Source organism: Gymnoscopelus microlampas (genome assembly GCF_963454915.1).
Source record: "Gymnoscopelus microlampas genome assembly, chromosome: 3".
NCBI classification, from domain to species: Eukaryota; Metazoa; Chordata; class Actinopteri; order Myctophiformes; family Myctophidae; genus Gymnoscopelus; species Gymnoscopelus microlampas.
In genome coordinates this window covers 51,582,391-51,601,684 of record NC_139940.1, presented here as the reverse complement: position 1 = coordinate 51,601,684, position 19,294 = coordinate 51,582,391, and the positions used below count along the sequence as shown (strand labels likewise).

The window sequence follows — 19,294 nt, the reverse complement described above, 5'->3', positions numbered from 1 at the left end:
TGTTTTCACTGCTGCATTGTGGGTATGTTTTTCTGACGACCACTTTGTCTAGACGCCAGTTGGTGTATTGATGCCCCCTACTGTTGGCCTCGGGTAGTGTCCATAGTTTATATACAGTAACAATGTGACCTTCCAGACCTGAAGACAAGAGAACATCCATCTAGGAGTGCAACAGTTAATCAAACAAATACATTTCGTTTAAACAAATTGATAATCAATAATCTAATACATTTATCAATCCCTATTTTGGGATGTCATTATTTGCAAACAAAAAACAAAAAACTTCCAGAGCTTAAAGAATAGTGAAAAGAGACGATCTACAAGCTCACGTGTCATGAATCATGATGCCATGCATTTTGAGCTTGTAGATCAGCTACTTTCACTAGTCTTGCACGACACTGTTGTGCAGCATAGTGTAATTGATTGATTTGTTGATATATGTATGTATATATGTATATGTACACATATATACATATATATATATATATATATATATATATATATATATATATATATATATATATATATATATATATATATATATATATATATATATATATATATATATATATATATATATTAAATATATTCTTGATTTTTTGATGAATCAGGAAAGTAATGTATAGAATAATGATGAAGAAAGTCATGGATAGTTGCAGCCCTACACCCATCACAGCTTTCATCAGTGCACATTGATGCTGCACAGGTCTGATCACGTCTCATAGAAATGCTACAGATACAACATATACCATGTTACATGATAAATATATCACTATTTATATGATACATTCAAACTGTATGGTATGATCAGACTGTGACACAGTAAGAACATCACAAGTTATTTTGTAGCAGAAATATTGTTTATATGAATCATTGCATGGAGAAAATAAACATGGATTGCATGTTCCAGACAGTTCAGCTGGCATACACTCCGGGAGCCAGGCCCAGCCCTCAGGATGTTCTCCGCTAACCAGCTTTTTTCACTATTATTTCCTGTTAGCAAACCCCTTTTTTCGTACATGTCTCTGGCGAAATGATGTAAATGGTCGTATTAATTTAATAGAATTACATACATTGTCATACATGTCTGGAATTTGGTATGGAGTATCCTGACACATAGGTCACTGATCAAACACATTGCATTATGTTATAAATATGGAGTCAAGGTTGACTGTTTCACTGTTCCATTATAAACATAAAACATTTGAGTACATACGGTTGGAGGAATGCAAGGTATAGTAGTCTACTCAAATAGTAAATATTAATTACTATTAATTGGAGTCGAGTTAAATATTTTTTCCTCAAAACCATTAACATATGGCAGCATTTTAGAATGTAACGTTTTTTTTTGGGGGGGGGGGGGGGGGGGCATTTTGTTTTTCTTTGAGGACTTGGTGGGCCGGATTAAGATGGTCAAAGGGCCGGGTCCGTCCCCCGGGCCGTATGTTGCCCATGTGTGGGGTAGACGCTCTGGCACACAACTGGCCGAACGTACTACTGTATGCCGAGAAAGTCAGGGTCCAAGGCAGGACAGTGCTGCTGGTGGCTCCAGCATGGGGCGTGTGGAGGTCGGAGATCACTCCTCTCCTCTACGACGAGCCGTGGCCTCTCCCTCTGTTCAGAGACCTTCTGAGACAGGGCGGGGACGAGGAGTTTCACGAGAACCTCCAGGAGGTAGACCTGTGGGTCGGCCCGTGAAAGGGCGAACTTGAGCTCGCATGGGCTGCCCCCTGATGTGGTGGCCACTATTCAGGGGGCCAGAGCAAGTTCCACGAGATCTCAGTATGACATCAGGTGGAACATGTTTGAGTCCTGGTGCCTGGAACGGTCGCCACCGGTGGTGGCCTCCCAGGCGCCTGTGGGCAGCGTCCTGGTTTTCCTACAAGACAGGTTGAACCAGAACCTGGCCTTCTCCACCATCAAGGTGTACTTGGCGGCCATTTCCGCTTGCCACGAGGGGTTCGATGGCAAGACGGTGGGCCTTCATCCGCTGGTGCAACGGTTTATGGCCGGTGTTAAGCAGGCCAAGCCGGTCAACAGGCCTTTGTTCCCTAAATGGGATCTGGCGGTGGTGCTGGACGCTGGTGCTGCCTTCCCCCTTTTGAGCCTCTTGAGACTGTAGATCTAAGGATTGTTAGTCTCAAGACAGTTCTCCTGGTGGCCCTGTGTACAGCTAAACACGTTGGTGACATGCAGGCGCTCTCGATGAGCCCGGGGTGCATGTGGTTTTCAGACGACGGCAGGAGGGTTTTGTTGAAACCTGACTTGGCGTTTGTGTCTAAAACTGGCGTGATAGCTAGGGCCCCGGTGGAGTTGGGGGCCTTTCACCCAGTGCCGTTCGCGTCGGTGGAGGATAGGCGGTTGCATTGTCTCTGTCCAGTAAGGGCGCTGAAACTTTACTGTCAGAGGACGGCGCTCGGCCGTGGGTCGTCTCAGCTGTTCGTCTTCTATGGACGGTCCGGTCAGAGAAAGGCGGTGGCTAGACCAACCCTGTCCAGATGGATCGTGGAGGCGATTCGGTTGGCCTATGAGAGTAGTGGGTCTGTGGTCCCGGTGGGGCTCAGGGCCCACTCCACTCGGGGTGTGGCTGCATCTTGGGCCCTCTACAAGGGGGTGTCAATGCAGGAAATATGCTCTGCGGCGAACTGGTCGTCTCCTTCGACCTTTGCGGCCTTTTACAGGCTGGGTCCGGGGGAGAGGAGGTCCTGGTTCTCTTGTACCTGGGAGGTAGACTGGGGTCTGACCTCTTTAGTTACAGGAGTCAGACTGGTTGGTCTCTCAGGTCCTTGCCTTTGGCTCCTTTTCCGCTTTTGACCCGAGGGGTCATGCGCCTGGAGGCCAGGGTCTTGCCGAGGGCGAGACCTAGGGCCATGGGCGTGCGGATGGGTAGGGTTACAGACCGGGTCTCCCCAGGGGGCGTTTATGTGTCCCATAAGTAAGCATATTATGAAGATACGATATAATAACTAGGGGTAACCCCAGTTGTATTAGTATCGAAGTAATATGCTTACCAAAAACCCCTTCTGTGCATCTTTGGGGCGTGCAGAGTGAAGGTTTTAAGAGGGCGTATCCCAGTGACTCGAGGGTATTTATACCCCGACCGGTTTCCGGTTTTGCGTAACATGACCCTATCCAATAGGAATATTGTAACCGGGAGTCCATGTGCTGTGCTCTGTGCATCGCTAGGGGGCGATGATATCCCATAAGTAAGCATATTACTTCGATACTAATAAAACTGTTTGAAAATAGTCGCGATGCGATGCGTTGTGAGCTTGTAGATCTGCTATTTTCAAACATTTTAGTACTTTTACTTTTGGTACTTGAAGTACATTTTGATGCCTATGTATAAAATAGGGCTGAAGTGGTTAATTTATGTTTTATAGTATAATAATTTATATCTGCAAAGTAACTAGTCACTAAAATGTTCAAATAATTGTAGTGGAGTAAAAGTACAATATTTGCCTCTAAGATGTTGTAGAATAGAAGTAAAAGTATTCAACATGGGAAATACTCCAGTAAAGTAAAAGTACCTCAAAATTGTACTTAAGTACAGTACTTGAGTAAACGTACGCAGTTACTTTACGCCACTGGTTGAGAATCACTTACATAAGCATGCATCCATGCTCTATAGTCGTAAAAGTGTTATGAACAGATACATGATACCGTACGTCTTGAGGATGAAAAGGAAGGATATGAATGATATGAAAAGAATTTGAGACCTTAACAGCCAGACAGAGTGACAAAGAGGGAGAGAGAGAGAGAGAGAGAGAGAGAGAGAGAGAGAGAGAGAGAGAGAGAGCGAGCAGAGGGGGTAACGTAATGACAGCAACCAGAGAACACAGTGAATGACCTGCCATCAATGTTTGATGAGTCAGGCAGGTCTCATTCCTTCATCTGGTGGCTGCCTACCTGCAGTGATGGAGTACTCGGATGTTGGACTGAAGTTAAAGTAGCAATACATACCACAGTATAAATATAATATAATTAACAGGTCTACTGCCAAAGGGGAGAATTCTCCCCTTTTCAGTCAATGGTGTTAACCGCCAAAGGGGAGAATTCTCCCTTTTTTTTTCTTTCTTTTTTTTTCTAAAATGTTTCTCTAATTTTTGGGTATTCATTTCTTTTCGTTATTCACAACGAATTAGGAGATATAAAATAATAATAAAAAAATAAAAAAACATTCACTGAAGACAAGTAATTCACATGTTTTCTATAAAAAATGATAAAAAAAAATGCTGGCAGTGGGTGAGTACATTATGAATAAACTCTGGCAGGAAATGTGTTGAGTCCATATTCAAAATCCAGCTGAAGTCAAAGTACAAAAGTATTAGCATCAAAATGTCGTTGCTATCGGGCAGAAACGTCTGATTTCCACAGTTTGTAAACTAACGCCCTACTTATATTACATACTACAGCGTCACACAAAGAGTTTTGGCCTATACAGTTCATGAGTTATAGGCCAAAATGTGAATCGGGCTGTTACAGCGCCACCATGAGGCTGATTTGAAAAATGGGGTGGCAGTTCTTCCTTGGCCTAGTGGGGATGTGCGTACAAAGTTCCACGGAAATCGGAGGCTGTGTTCATGACTATTTACCAATGGATCGAATGCCCCCGTCCCCCAGTTTAAAAACACTCATCTTTTAATTATTATCATTACAAACTAATAAAATAACCCTTGTTGTAAAAAAAAAAAACTTGTCCTTTAACATGTGGAAGCAGTGGTGTGTTCTAGGTTTTTTCGGAGGGTATACGATACTTATTCCCTGCACGACATGTGCGATACGCTAGTGCGTTTTCAATGGATGAAATGGTTAGTAGACTGTGTACACTTTTTTTCCAAAAGAATCTGCACTGTATACGGCGTATACAGCGTAACAAGGTAGAAATCACTGTGTGGAAGGAATCTATTGTGTTGCCAGTCTGTGACCAGGTCAGATCTCCTAATGCAGTGGTTATCAAGGACCCCCAAAATGTATTATTTTGGCCACGGACCGTGGCTAAAAGCATACGGTCCGTATCATACGGACCATGGCCAAAAGGATCAATTTTCAATAAGATCAATAAGATCAATAAGAGAAGATTTGTCAACATTTGTCAACATTTTAGAACGTATTGTGAGCTTGTGCATCTGCTATTTTCGAATGGCCCAGACATGTGTGTTTAAACTGTTCCTCATTTTGCTGGGGACCAAAAGTATTGAATGATTATTGCCCTGTGGCCATTGTGTCCCTTGTTATGAAGACATTTGAACATTAGAAAATAGAAATTGGTAACACTTCCTATGAGGAAGACCATCTCTGTGTATGAAATAAAGCACGCACATGTTAGATCTCTTAAAGGGATAGTTCACCCAAACATTTTTTTTCTATCGATTAGTCACTCCATGGAGACTTGAATTCATGGATATTTTTTTGTTTTGGTCGCATTCCTAAGACAAAAATGTGATGACCGGCAGCGGTTCTGTATGGAGACACAAAGAGTCTCCTTTGTGTCTCCACACGGAACCGCTGCCGGTCGATAGGGAAAAAAAGTCATTTTGGGGGTGAACTATCCCTTTAAAGCAATGAGTCAACCTTTTTAATTCCAAGTTTGATATGCATGATTAGACCACAGACCCCCATTAGATTGTATTTTTTTATTATCATCTCTGGGACCCTGTAATTGTGAGTCTTAGGGTGTGGAGTAAGTCCTGGTGTGACCATGTCTTTCCCCCAAATAAATGTGACTAATACCGACAAAATGTTTATTGGTATTTGGAGGCCCTGCACCGTGTGGGACCCAGATGTGGCAGTGCAACGCTGAAGCTTAACTTTGATGCACGCCACAAAAGGCAAATCAAATCAATGGTTGTCCTCATGGTGGAGCTGTAACAGGGGCGATTCACATTTTGGCCTATAACTCTTGAACTGTATAGACCAAAACTCTTTGTGTGACGCTGTAGTACAGTATGTAGTATAAGTAGGCCACTATATTTCCACACTCACTCCAGAGGGCCACATTGCATATTGTTGCTGTCAGGCAGAAACCTCTTATCTCCATATTTTAACCTTTTTCTTAAATGAATGCTGTACTTCGCCATTCTATGTCACACAAAAATAGCCGATCTACAATCTCAAAACGCGCTGCGATGCGTTTTGAGCTTGTAGATCTGCTATTTTTGCTATTTTTTTAATTGGACTCCTGATTTTGTTTTGTGCTGTTTTTTAATTGGAATACTGAAAAGTAACATTTTTATTTAATTTCAAATGCATGTAGTTATACATATGTTAACTTTTTGAAATTAAATACAAATACATTGGACATGAAAAAGACAATAGAATTTTAATAGTAGTCATTAAGCTACTAATATAGACATGTTTGGAATTGTAACAGCTGAAATCAATAATATATCAGTATTCCGATATTAACCTGCGGGCCGCATTAAGTGCAGGTGGGGCCCGCCAGTTGCCCATGTATGCCCTAGACTCCTAGCCTGGGACCAGACGAATCTGCGAGTGCAAAAAAAATTGCACTCTGCAGTCTGGCTACGCGAGGCTACTAGACTCCATCGTTCTGGACAGGTATGTCACCCTTATAGTTCAATGTGGTCACAGTTTCATGTGTTAACATTTCAGTGTGTGAATAATTTAATGTGTCAATAATGTAATGCATTAATGATATACAGTAATGCATTAACACTTGCCCTAGCCTTGACAACCTTGCAGGCTTATGCAAAGGTTAAAATGTCATTTAGATAGCATGGTATGTACTGTAGACAGACGCCAGGTTCATTTGTTGTCCTGGCATCCTATAGTTTTATTTCAATGTACAATTATTATTATCTTTTTATATTATACTGTTTAGACTGATGATAGCTTCTTGGCTTACCTATGATCATAGATTTTTCATTTCTGTGCATTTGACGCATTACTCCGTGTTTACCTTGCTTACTGTAAATCGCTCTGGATTAAGAACGTCTGCAAAATGACTAAATTGTAAATTGTAATAGTTTAATGGGTTCATAATTTAATGTTTTAATAGTTTAATGTGTTATTAGAGTTAGACAGAATGTCTAGGCAATCAAACCCTTATCCATTTAGCATAGCCTATGCTAATTATGGATGTCAGTAATGATACAACCAGAAGTGCACATTACATAACACACTGGTTCTCGACATTACACTGGTTCACCACCAGGGGGTCCAAATGGACCCTTACGGGTCTATAACTGTGTACAAAATGGAACCTACTAGAGTCAAGATTCAAACCACCACCTTCTGACCAATTGTATTTATTCATTTTCAGTGCAGTCGGAATGTTCAGCACAATATTACAACACAAAGTGAAATGGGCATCCATATATATACATATGAATATCTGCTTATATGAAGAACTGTATTTGTACACATAGAACAGTTGAAGTTAGTAATTTATGTAATCCAATCTGAACGTCTGTGTCTTTGTGTCTGGCTGTCTGTGGGGTCTGCCTCTCAGCTGTCCTCCTTCTTCTTGCCCTTGCCTCTCTTCTGTTTGTAGTAGCCCTTGGCCAGAGAGGCCACGAAGCGCGAGAACTCTCTGAAGTTGACCTCGCCATCGTGGTTCTTGTCCAAAACCTCCATGGCTTCGTTGAGGTCTTCAGAGCTCATTTTGTCCTGTAGGGAAAGAACGTGATGTTATTCAAGTCGAGCACAGAATAGATTTTTTTTCTTTAAAAGGCGTTCAACAACCATATAGGTCCCAGCCCGGACCGCTGTCATAGCCAGTGGTGGAAAAAGTACAGAAATGTTTTACTTATGTAGAAGTACTCTGTTACAAGTAAAAGTTCTGAACTCTAAATTTACTTGAGTAAAAGTACAAAAGTATTGGTATCAAAATGTACTTAACGTACCAAAAGTAAAAGTACTAAAATGTTTGAAAATAGCAGATCTACGAGCTCACAACGCGTCGCGATGCGACGCGTTGTGAGCTTGTAGATCGGCTACTTTCAAATAGCCTATGTATAGAATAGGGCTAAAGTGGTTAATGTATGTTTTATAATATCATCATTTATATCTGCAAAGTAGTACTAAAGTTTTCAAATAATTGTAGTGGAGTAAAAGTACAATATTTGCCTCTGAGATGTAGTGGAGTAGAAGTAAAAGTACTGAAAATTGGAAATACACCAGTAAAGTAAAAAAATACCTCAAAATTGTACTTAAGTACAGTACTTGAGTAAATGTACTTAGTTACTGTGCACCACTGGTCATAGCGGTCCAGGCACCTAGGCTCTAAAGTAGCCTGACGGCGCGTCGCGAGTTCGAAGCCTTTGCTGCATGTCACCCCCCATCTCTCTCCCCATTTCCTGTCAGCCTACTATCCTATCCTATCAATAAAGGCATAAAAGCCCCCAAAAATAGTTAAACAATTAAATAAATAAAAAACAACCAGGTTCCTGGCTGCAGTGTTACTTTTGACAGCAAATTCTAATTTAGTCTTAGTCTTAGTCTTTTGAATAACACCTTTAGTGTTAGTTCTATTTTTGTCATCTGAATTTGTTTAGTCTTAGTCGACTAAAATATCAAAATATTTGTAAAATCTGTCATTTCAGATAGTATAGTCTTTGGCTATTCAAAAATAGCAGATGTACAAGCTCATAGCGCGGCACAGAGTATGTATTCTATTCTTATTCTTATTCTTATTCTTATTCTTATTCTTATTCTTATTCTTATTCTTATTCTTATTCTTATTCTTATTCTTATTTATAAAGCAAGTGATTAACACAGTCTAGGACCTCCACTGTATATTTGGTGATAGGGATTCCAGAAGTTCATAGAAACGACGGCCTTGATCTCTTCCTAGAAAGTACGCTTCTATTTCAGCACGCTGAAATTTCATAACGCTGAAATAGAAGCCATTGTTATAGCATCAATGAAAACAAAAATAAACATTTTAAAATCTTGCTTTAAAGTGACTACACCTGCCAATGACGTCATTGGTAGATGCAGGTTTCTGAACTGTCCACACACAGCCCTCCTCTGAGACACAGAGGGAGTAGACAGACATGGTGCCATCTCATAATGAGCATTAATGAGGACCAAATATATCGTCTCTGTCGGGTGGAAACTTCATATCTCATCATCATATTTCTGCCCGACAGCATCAATATGAAGATAAGGTTGAAAAATGGGTAAAGTGGTCATTTTAAGTACAGTACTTGAGTAAATGTACTTTCCACCATCGGCAAGCGTGTGCAGGTTTTTAATTCCAAACAAACACGACACCTGTGCTTCTGATTAGCCATTAATTATCCCCCCCCCCCCCCCTTAATGCCAGCTGTCAATCAGGCGAGCGATAGGTTGGCCTTTAAACCTGAATGCACTCTATTATCCATCAGATCTCCATTATGCATCATCGGACACCGCTGTCACGCAACACCAGATCGCACTGAGCAGTGATCCCCAACCTGTAGGCAGGGGGCCCTCTGGTGGGCCATCAGTATATTGCAAGTGGGCCCCTATAATATATGAGCAAGACGCTGAACCCCTAACTGCTCCCAGAGCGCCGTACTAATGGCTGCTCACTACTATAGTAGTTATAGGATGGGTAAAATGAGGACAAAATTCACGTGTGTGCAAATACACAGTGACAAAAACATCCCAATGAGTTGGGACCAAATTATTATTATTATTATTATTATCATTATGTTATTATGATGATTGTGGTCTCACTTTTAGACCCGTCTGCTCCACTTCCTTCTCCAGCATCTGTTTGAGCTCCTCCATGTCGATCTGATGTTTCTTCTCCCCTGTAGCGGCATATTCCTCAAACGCCTCCACCATGGACTCTATGACATTCTCCAGACGAGACATGACGACTGCTGCTAGAGAGAGAGAGAGAGGGGGGGGGGGGGGAGAGAGAGAGAGAGAGAGAGAGAGAGAGAGAGAGAGAGAGAGAGAGAGAGAGAGAGAGAGAGAGAGAGAGAGAGAGAGAGAGAGAGAGAGAGAGAAATTGACAGGTGTCAGATGAACTATGGCATAAGGTGATAACGTGACACAAAGTAAGGTAAGATAACATAACATAACATAATGGAAAGGTAAGGTAACATACTGTAAGGTGAGATAAGGTGACATCCAGTGTAGGTAACATAGCAGGATGTAAATTATTACACAGCTTTGTTGACAACAGTATTTGAAACTTGATGCTCGATGGCATTTTGTGTCGAGGAGCCAAAGCCCTGGAATTCTACTCCCGTGTAACAAATAAAAAATCTTGATCTGGAATCTGGAATCGCTAGTTTTCTTTAAACTATACTGTAACATAACAAAACATAACATTACATCACATAACACCTAACTCAACATACTCATAACATAATTAAAACATAATATAAACCTAATATAACAAAATCTAACTGTAACATAACACAAAACCTAAGGTTTAGATGACATTTAAATGACAATCAGAGACAAAACTACACTCTTTCACAGAACTCATGGAGAGCATCTGTTCTTCTTATTTTCATACAGTATAGAGAGTCAATTGCTATTATAAATGGATGTAGTGTAAAATCCTCCTTGCCGTGATCGTATTGTTGACATAGTGTCTGATGCAGTACGAAATCATTGATAATCCAGTAAAGCAATCTATAAACATTCAAGAGTGTTACCTTGATGGTTTTAATTACACCTATGATGAATTTGCTAGCATTTCCACCTGATATAGTTTCTGTTGACACCAGTTATGAATATAAATGATTTTTTTCTTCTTTTTTTCTTTTTTTTCTCTTAGTCCTGTAATGGGACAAGACATGAACATAAAACATTCAAAGTACCACTACCAACCCTTACTTTGAAATTATAACACACTTTGAGTACAGATGTAGACTCTGCATATACTCGTATTTGGAAGTGTGGGCCATGTATATAAACTTAACACGAGCGGTCTGAACATTGCTGGTATCAGAACCAACAAAGGCAAACGACTTGATTCAAGTTGATGCTCATTAGGAAAAGTTGCTTCTATTCTCATTCTGACCACTCTATTTTTAACAGTTTGGCATTTCCAATATGTTTTTCTGTCTACGTTTGGTAACTTATCAGCTGTCCTCCGTAAATCATTGTGTCTGGAATTAATCAGTTCATAATATCTATAAACATTTTCCCATCAGTGCCGTTTCGTTTTGAGACACTTAAATTCTCTAACTCTCCTTAATGGGCCATCACGGGCTCAAGAGCTATTGTATGTCTTAATGAAGTTGTAATAATGTCGTAATGTAATCCTTGTTATCCAGTGTCTGATCCTAGAATAGGCGCCTGTGCTGTACTGTCAAGCGTGAGCTTTAGATTTGCTATTTTTTGGTATGCGGCACTCACAACTGAACTAACTTGCTGTACTAAAGCGTTGATGTCCTCACAAGTATAGCAATACAAACGTGTGTGTGTGTGTGTGTGTGTGTGTGTGTGTGTGTGTGTGTGTGTGTGTGTGTGTGTGTGTGTGTGTGTGTGTGTGTGTGTGTGTGTGTGTGTGTGTGTGTGTGTGTGTGTGTGTGTGTGTGTGTGTGTGTGTGTGTGTGTGTGTACTCACCTCAGATCAGAGTACAGTTCACAATGAGCGATGAGATGAGATGAGAAAGCTGTCCGACTCCACACACTGCAACTACTGAGATACTGAGACTCCGAGACAGCAGCCCGTCTGGCTCTTAAAGCCCTCTCACACACACACACACACACACACACACACACACACACACACACACACACACACACACACACACACACACACACACACACACACACACACGCCCACTCGCGTGTGTATAAACGCCCACTAGTGATTCATGCCTTGGCAATGAGGCTCTCTCTGTGCTCCACCCTAAACTGGCTGCGCGCGCCTCCCAGCCAGTGATGGAAGAAGTACTCACATGTTTTACTAAAGTAAAAGTATCAATACTGCAATGTAGATATACTCTGTTGCAAGTAGAAGTCCTGTATTCCCGTGAGTACCAAAAGTAAAAGTACTCATCATTATAGAGAATGTCCCATTTCAGAAGTTTCCACAAGTTTCCACAAGTTTTCATTAACATCTTTTGAAAATAGCAGATCTACAAGCTCACAATGCGTCGCGATGCCACGCATTGTGAGCTTGTAGATCGGTTATTTTCAAATGGCCGAAATGTATATAGGGCTGAAGTGGTTACTGTATGTTTTGTTGTAATAATCAAATCTACAAAGTAACTTGTAACTAAAGTTTTCAAATAATTGTAGTGTATAATATTTGCCTCTGAGATGTAGCGGAGTAGAAGTAAAAAGTACAGAAAATTGGAAATGCTCCGGTAAAGTAAAAGTACCTCAAAACCTTAAAGTACAGTACTCGAGTACATGTACTTAGTTACTTTACACCACTGGCAATGTGGCTCTCTGTGTGTGCTCCACCCTAAAAGTGGCTGCGCACGCCTCCACAGCGCTGTAGCCTGCGGCTCGGAAGGTTCTCGGATATCTGGGACAAGAGGATTGGAGTTGTAGCTTTGCTTCTCAAACGATTCTAAGTTGTAACCCAGTAGAAGGACTAACCACCGGGCAATCAGAGGTGTTCTGTGGAGTCCTGGGTTTCAGGAGGAAACCGCAGAGAGAGGAGAGAGAGAGAGAGAGAGAGAGAGAGAGAGAGAGAGAGAGAGAGAGAGAGAGAGAGAGAGAGAGAGAGAGGAGGAAAGTCCAACGGTCTCACCGAACCGTTTCTGGCTCGCGTAGCTGTTCAATAATAAGTGAAGAACAGACCTTTAATGTGGACGTAAGTGTAGGGCTATATGACACTGGGTGTCAAGGCCAGACTATGGATGGTTTCCACCTGTCAACCAATCAGGCTGTTCAACAAGGCCTGACCGCTGTCGCCATGTCGCTTTGGAATGATTAATTGATTGAATACTTTATTAGTAAAAAATGTCAACAGCATGGAGGTGCAGCAGAACATTTTAGGCTAAAATGATAACACAAAAAAAAAAGTTGTGGGGACTTGTTTCCAATGTGGTCCTATGTATTCAATTCATCAACAGAGCATAGAATATTAACATATTAATGTCATCAACAAATACAAATAGCTATATTTACAGTGGAGAAAAAGGAAAATTGGCCGCAGCGTATGACCCCTCATTTCAAGGGGATTTAAAAGCCTATCTATCTCCACTTTTTGACAGATACTTTTTTTAGGCCCGTTTTGAAAGAAGCCAGTGATTCACGTCCTTTAATGGATGATCCATTCCACATTTTGGTGGCAGAGTAGTAGATTTTTCCCCTCATGTTTGTGCTAAATTTGGGGGGGTAGGGTACCAGATCGTAGGAGCTCCCTCTGGTGTTGTGGCTGTGGGTGTCACAGACTTTGGAGAAGTAGTTGGACAAGTATGTGGGCACTGTCCCACGACGTATCTTAAATGCCAATCCCATTGATATTTGCTTAACCCTGTTCTTCTACCCTGAGCCACCCTGCTGCTAAGTGATCTCTCACTTGCACAACAGACTGATTTGTTTTTTTCCAAGACGGTATAGAGTTTGTGTCTTGACCAATTCTTGACCTTTATCGTTTTTCCCCCCCTTTTTTCCCCACAATGTAGTCGTTTTGGCAATTGATTCCTCTCCACACACATTTGTGTGTTGACACTGCTGTTTCATCCTACATCATCTGCCAGTGAGTAGCCCCCACCAGCAAGACGTAGAGCCTACTTCTTCCGCCCAACACTCCCTGCTGAAAGGTGCTGTCCCAGCCCGTAGGAGTACATGCATTAACAAATATCACCCATACCCGCCTGGCTTCCTTCCCCCGAACACGGGCCAATTGTGTTCGCGTAGACGCTTGACAAAGCCAGATGCACCACGGTGGATTCGAACACAAACTTTGCAGTGGTGGGCAGGCACTGTACCACTACGCCACCCGAGCACCGAACCTTTTCTTTTTAAACCTTATTTCTTATTTGGTTTCTTATTTATTTTTGTTATTTCATTTCATTCTAGTCCAGTACTAATCTTGGTACATTGAACTTGGGTACATTGCCTTGCTGTTGTTGGTGGACAGTATTGTGGAACATGTCCTCAACATTTCCCAGCATGCCTGTACCTGTACGAGAGAGTGACAAATAAAGCTGTTGATTCTTAATCCCTCGATCCCTCTCTTGATTGTATACTTGACATTTAGTGTGTTGTGTTGTGTTGTGTTATCTTGTCATGAAACGTGTGATGTGACAATGTGTGTTGAGAGGACGTTATGGGGTTGAAAAAGTTCAAAATGAAAGGATGCCTGGATCCGTGGAATGAGGCAGAGAATTAATTCCAGCCTCAAGCGGAGTGTCTGAGTCACACTGCTGTGTTTGTGTGTGTGTGTGTGTGTGTGTGTGTGTGTGTGTGTGTGTGTGTGCGTGCGTGCGTGCGTGCGTGCGTGCGTGCGTGCGTGCGTGCGTGCGTGCGTGTGTGTGTGTACGTGCACGGTCTGTATTTGTTTTGCTTCAAGGGGCAGTGAATGCATGTGAACTTAACCACTTTCAAACTGCTGTGCCTATTTTGGCCATTATCCACTTAAACCCTAGACTTAGTAAACTCTGTACTTGGACCACTTTTTTTCCGTATACACCTTAATATTAAATATATAACTAGCATCCACAAGCTCACGGTATGAATACAGGGGTTCAAGCGGTTGAAGCATCACATCGCCACATCCGTTGTGTGCTTATAGATCTGTTATTTCTGCGATTCACTGAAGTATACAGGGATAACATGGTTTATTTGTAACCTTGTGTTGATGTTTTTTTCTGCATAGTGCAGGCATATAGTTCAATTATTACAATTATTTGCAAACTTTAGTTACTAATTACTTTGTAGATATACATTATTACATTATAAAACATACATTAACCACTTTAGCCTTATTTTATACCTAAGCTATTTGAAAATAGCACTACACTTCTCAGTACTTCTATATTGCAGTATTGATACTTTTATTAAGTAAAACATTTGAGTACTTTTTCCACCACTGTGTATTATCTTTGTACTGTAACTCTATCTGCTGTGCTGCTTCTTGGCGACTGATATTCCCCAGCGGGATCAATATAGGTGGATCTATCTTAATGTGCATCAAACACCCTCCGGGACGATGCATGCCAGGGACGTGCTCCTCCCTGAGCCCAGTCTAAACCTGAGCACATACCTCCTAATTGACATGTAACAGACTGTTATTAACATCTAACTGCTCTGCCGCACACAACAGCAGGGGTGTAAGGTAGCCAAGTGCATTTACTCAAGTACTGTACTTAAGTACAATTTTGAGGTACTTTTACTTTAATGGAGTATTTCCCATGTTCAATACTTTTACTTTTACTCCACTACATCTCAGAGGCAAATATTTTACTTTTACGCCACTATAATTATTTGAAAACGTTAGTTACTAGTTACTTTGCAGATATGAATTATTATTATAAAACATACATTAGCCACTTTAGCCCTGTTATATATATAGGCTATTTGAAAATAGCCGATCTACAAGCTCACAACGTGTCGCATCATGACGCGTTGTGAGCTTGTACATCGGCTATTTTCAAACATTTTAGTACTTTTGTACTTTTACTTACTTACTTTTACTCAAGTAGCATTTTGAACACAGGTCCTTTACTTGTAACAGAGTATTTTTACATTGCAGTATTGATACTTAAAGGTAGGGTAAGTGATTTGCGTTGGTTAAAATAAATGTTAAATAGCTCTATATTCTGATAGTACTCATTGCTATAGAGTGTGTGTTCAGTATTAGGAGTCTCCTTGTCTCTCCAGCTCTTTATAAAACAGAAAATGCATTTTTGTTTCAGTTTCAGTTTCATTTCCAATTTTATCCAACCAGGGCAGAGAACTCAATCAGGATATAGATTAAACAAGTGCAATTGGAAGTGATGACACTAAGAAATGAGCAGACAAAATTGGAACTGGAACACTATACAAATTAAGCTTAAAAATGGGTACTTTCTCCTGATTGGTTGAGATTTTGACACCTACCGGAAAATGTATTTTCTGTTTATTAAAGAGCTGGAGAGATGGGGAGACTCCTGTTACTGAACAAACACTCTATAGCAATGATTACTATCAGAATATAGTGGTTTAACCTTTTAACAAAATACTTTTTGTTTTAACCAAAAAATATCACTTACCCTACCTTTAAGTAGAAAATGTGAGTACTTTTTCCACCACTGCACAGCATATATGAGGGCTCTGAGACCCAGCGGTGGAAACTAATTAAGTTAAAGTTACTCATGTACTGTACTTACAGTAGGTGAAAACTTCAGTTGAGTGTCCAATTCTTTATACATCTAGTCCACTACATCTTTATTCGTTTTATTAGACAGCTTTAGTTACTAGTTACTTTGCAGATGTATTAATATAACATACATTAAGTGATACATGATGATGTATTATTATAAGTTAAGCTAACGAGCAGCAGATAAAGTCATTCAAATTGAAATAAGCCAGCTGCAACATTAAAGTTATTGAGTAATTGATTGATTGAGTACTGTATTAGTCAGAAATGTACAGCCAGACATATTTAGGCTAAAAGGATAACACAAAAAAACACTGGGGACTTATTTCCATTGTGGTCTGCCCCAGGGGCGGCCATAGCTGAGTGGTTAGTGACCTGGTTGCCCCAGGTACGATTGCAGGCCAGGCCAGCAAATGTGTCGATGAAATGAAATTTGTCCCTGAGCAAGACTCTTAACCCCTAATTGCTCACAGGCCCTCATTGGAAACAAGACCGTAAGGACTTTCATGAACGGACCTGTTAAAGGAATTATCCTTAGTTATGAATGATTATGAACCCATTAATGCATTACTAATTGCAATATGACACGTTGATACGTGTATTTTGATGCCAACTTGGATTTTTGTACTGCACATTTCTTAATGCAGGCCTTTTACTTGTAACAGAATATTTCTACATTGTGGCATTGCTACTGTAAACAAGATCTGAGTACTTGTTCTTTCAGCACTGGTGAAAACAGTGAGGCCAGTGTGTGTGTGTGTGTGTGTGTGTGTGTGTGTGTGTGTGTGTGTGTGTGTGTGTGTGTGTGTGTGTGTGTGTGTGTGTGTGTGTGTGTGTGTGTGTGTGTGTGTGTGTGTGTGTGTGTGTTGCTGGAATGGGTCTGTGTTTGAACATGCGTGCTTTACGCAAGCAGCCCGTGCACTCACTCAGTCTGGCTGTTGCATAAGCCAGCCTCCATTTTCCATCGCTCTGTCCCAGTGCTCGAGGGGCAGGAACTCTACTGTCCTCCTGCCAGGAGGACTTTATGCTGCGGCGGCTGCCACACAGTTTAACATGTGGCTGGTCTCTCTCTCAATTAAATAGCTCTCGCCTCGCCAAACAGATCACATTCTCCTTTGCAGGGGAGAGACAGAACAAAAGAGAGGATAGATCGTGTGTTCGAGGCGTTACAGAACCTGCCGTGTGACATTCATATCCCCCAGAACAATTTATGTACAGACCTTAATAATTTTCTTTAATTACCTACATGAGAAGGTTACTTATAAGTGGTTCATCAAATCACAAGACAGGTCTTGAAATAACACGTACTGTAGCAGTCTGGAAACCTTCCATATCCAGACAACACAAACACTACAAAGCCCACATAACCCAACACAACTTCACATCACACGTTTACAGCTGTCAAAGAATGAGGGAAATGTTCTATAGCTACCCATGAATTGCAGTTACATTTTAAATAATAGCAAATAGCAGTAGTTGCCAAAATATGAAAAAGAATTATGGAAATGTGCTGTGGCTACTGTCATATCCTACTATCCCTCCTTATGTCTGTCCTCATATACTTGTCCCCTCAGTGTATGGGTTGCCAACTACCCGAAATTAAAATAAGAGACGTCCAGAAAGAGATAACATTTCACTGCATATATGTACAGTTTTTGTATTTTATATATTGTGCCCTCCAGCAGAGAGAGAGAGAGAGAGAGAGAGAGAGAGAGAGAGAGAGAGAGAGAGAGAGAGAGAGAGAGAGAGAGAGAGAGAGAGCTCAATAATGAAAAGTTATAAAAGACTTGATTGGAAATGCATAACAAGCAGCACACCCTGCAAGCCTATATAGACTTGTAGACTGTGTGTGTGTGTGTGTGTGTGTGTGTGTGTGTGTGTGTGTGTGTGTGTGTGTGTGTGTGTGTGTGTGTGTGTGTGTGTGTGTGTGTGTGTGTGTGTGTGTGTGTGTGTGTGTGTGTGTGTGTGTGTGTGTGTGTGTGTGTGTGTTGAAGCTGGATTTGAGCCTTTCCCAAAATGTAAGCTGTTTATTAGCACTTTTGCCACAGGCTATGGGCTAGTTGCAGTCCCGACTCTCAAGTCTGCATTCACATCGATTCATTGAATATTTTATTAGACAGAAATGTAAAAACAGCACGAGTACAGTCAAACACTTTGTCTAAAAGTTTCCATTGGGGTCCTATAGGTATTCAATTCATCAACATATAAAAAATAGCACCGAAACATTCAATATCATCACAAATATAAACTATGTACACACAGTAGGGAAAAGGAGGAGGAGGGGTTAAGAAAAGGTGGGGGGGTCGCCTGCACATAGTTTGGGTGCGCTCGCTGTGCACACACCCCGGGGTATGTATACATAAATTAATAGTGCCAGTGTAATGGGAGCGTGTACAGTAAGACTGATATGCGACAGGATCTCAGCACCTATTCAGCAGCCTGATGACCTGGCTGTGGAAAACTATCCCTCAGTCTGTTGGTTGGGCATTTGATACCACTGTATCGCCTGCCTGCCTGTAGCAGCGTCAACAGATTGTGGCCGGGGTGGTAAGTGTGTTTGATGATTCGCTTAGCCTTGTGTCATGAACCCGGCACGAACTCCACAGACAAAAAAATGCAGAACCGCACACACAATCCATTTTATTTTGCCAACTATAAACTATATAATGTTACCGATTTACACACGGAAACGGGTTGAATGAACAATCCAAAAATGGGTCTGCGGGTATTTCGTATCAAACGATTCCCATGGTTGATACCTCATTCGTACAGGTTGCTGTACGACTGATTGCCACCCGCACCGCCATCTGCAGCGCTCTGCAATGCATGGAGGGTGGTGCAGAAAAAGCAAGCATATGACAATAGAACCATATGAGTCAGAGTCATTTAAAGAATGTCAATGCCAAGGCATGAATTATGGGCTCAAGTATTATTACGAGGATACAGGTGTGGAGGACAGGTTCCTCTACTTGTTGGTGTTTACAGAACAAACACGCATCCTCTCAACATTCTTACCTTCTAATGAACTGGCCTAACCCTGGGACATGCTTCCAT

The 19,294-nt window shown here is 41.3% G+C and overlaps 1 protein-coding gene across 2 annotated transcripts; it reads right to left on the bottom strand.

The window, feature by feature from the left end:
- Window positions 1-7,255: 7,255 nt before the first annotated feature.
- On the bottom strand, window positions 7,256-11,696 carry s100w (S100 calcium binding protein W). 2 transcript variants are annotated; one of them, XM_084052613.1, is made up of 3 exons: window positions 11,543-11,696; window positions 9,688-9,836; window positions 7,256-7,632 (listed from the first exon to the last, which is right to left on the bottom strand). In XM_084052613.1, exons 2-3 carry the CDS (start codon window positions 9,826-9,828, stop codon window positions 7,471-7,473), a joined length of 303 nt encoding a protein of 100 aa, XP_083908739.1. In that variant the 5' UTR covers window positions 9,829-9,836; window positions 11,543-11,696; the 3' UTR covers window positions 7,256-7,470. The 2 variants fall into 2 exon arrangements, with proteins under 2 accessions (XP_083908739.1, XP_083908740.1); XM_084052614.1 differs by having other exon boundaries at window positions 9,688-9,839; window positions 11,543-11,680.
- Between the last annotated feature and the right edge of the window lie 7,598 nt (window positions 11,697-19,294).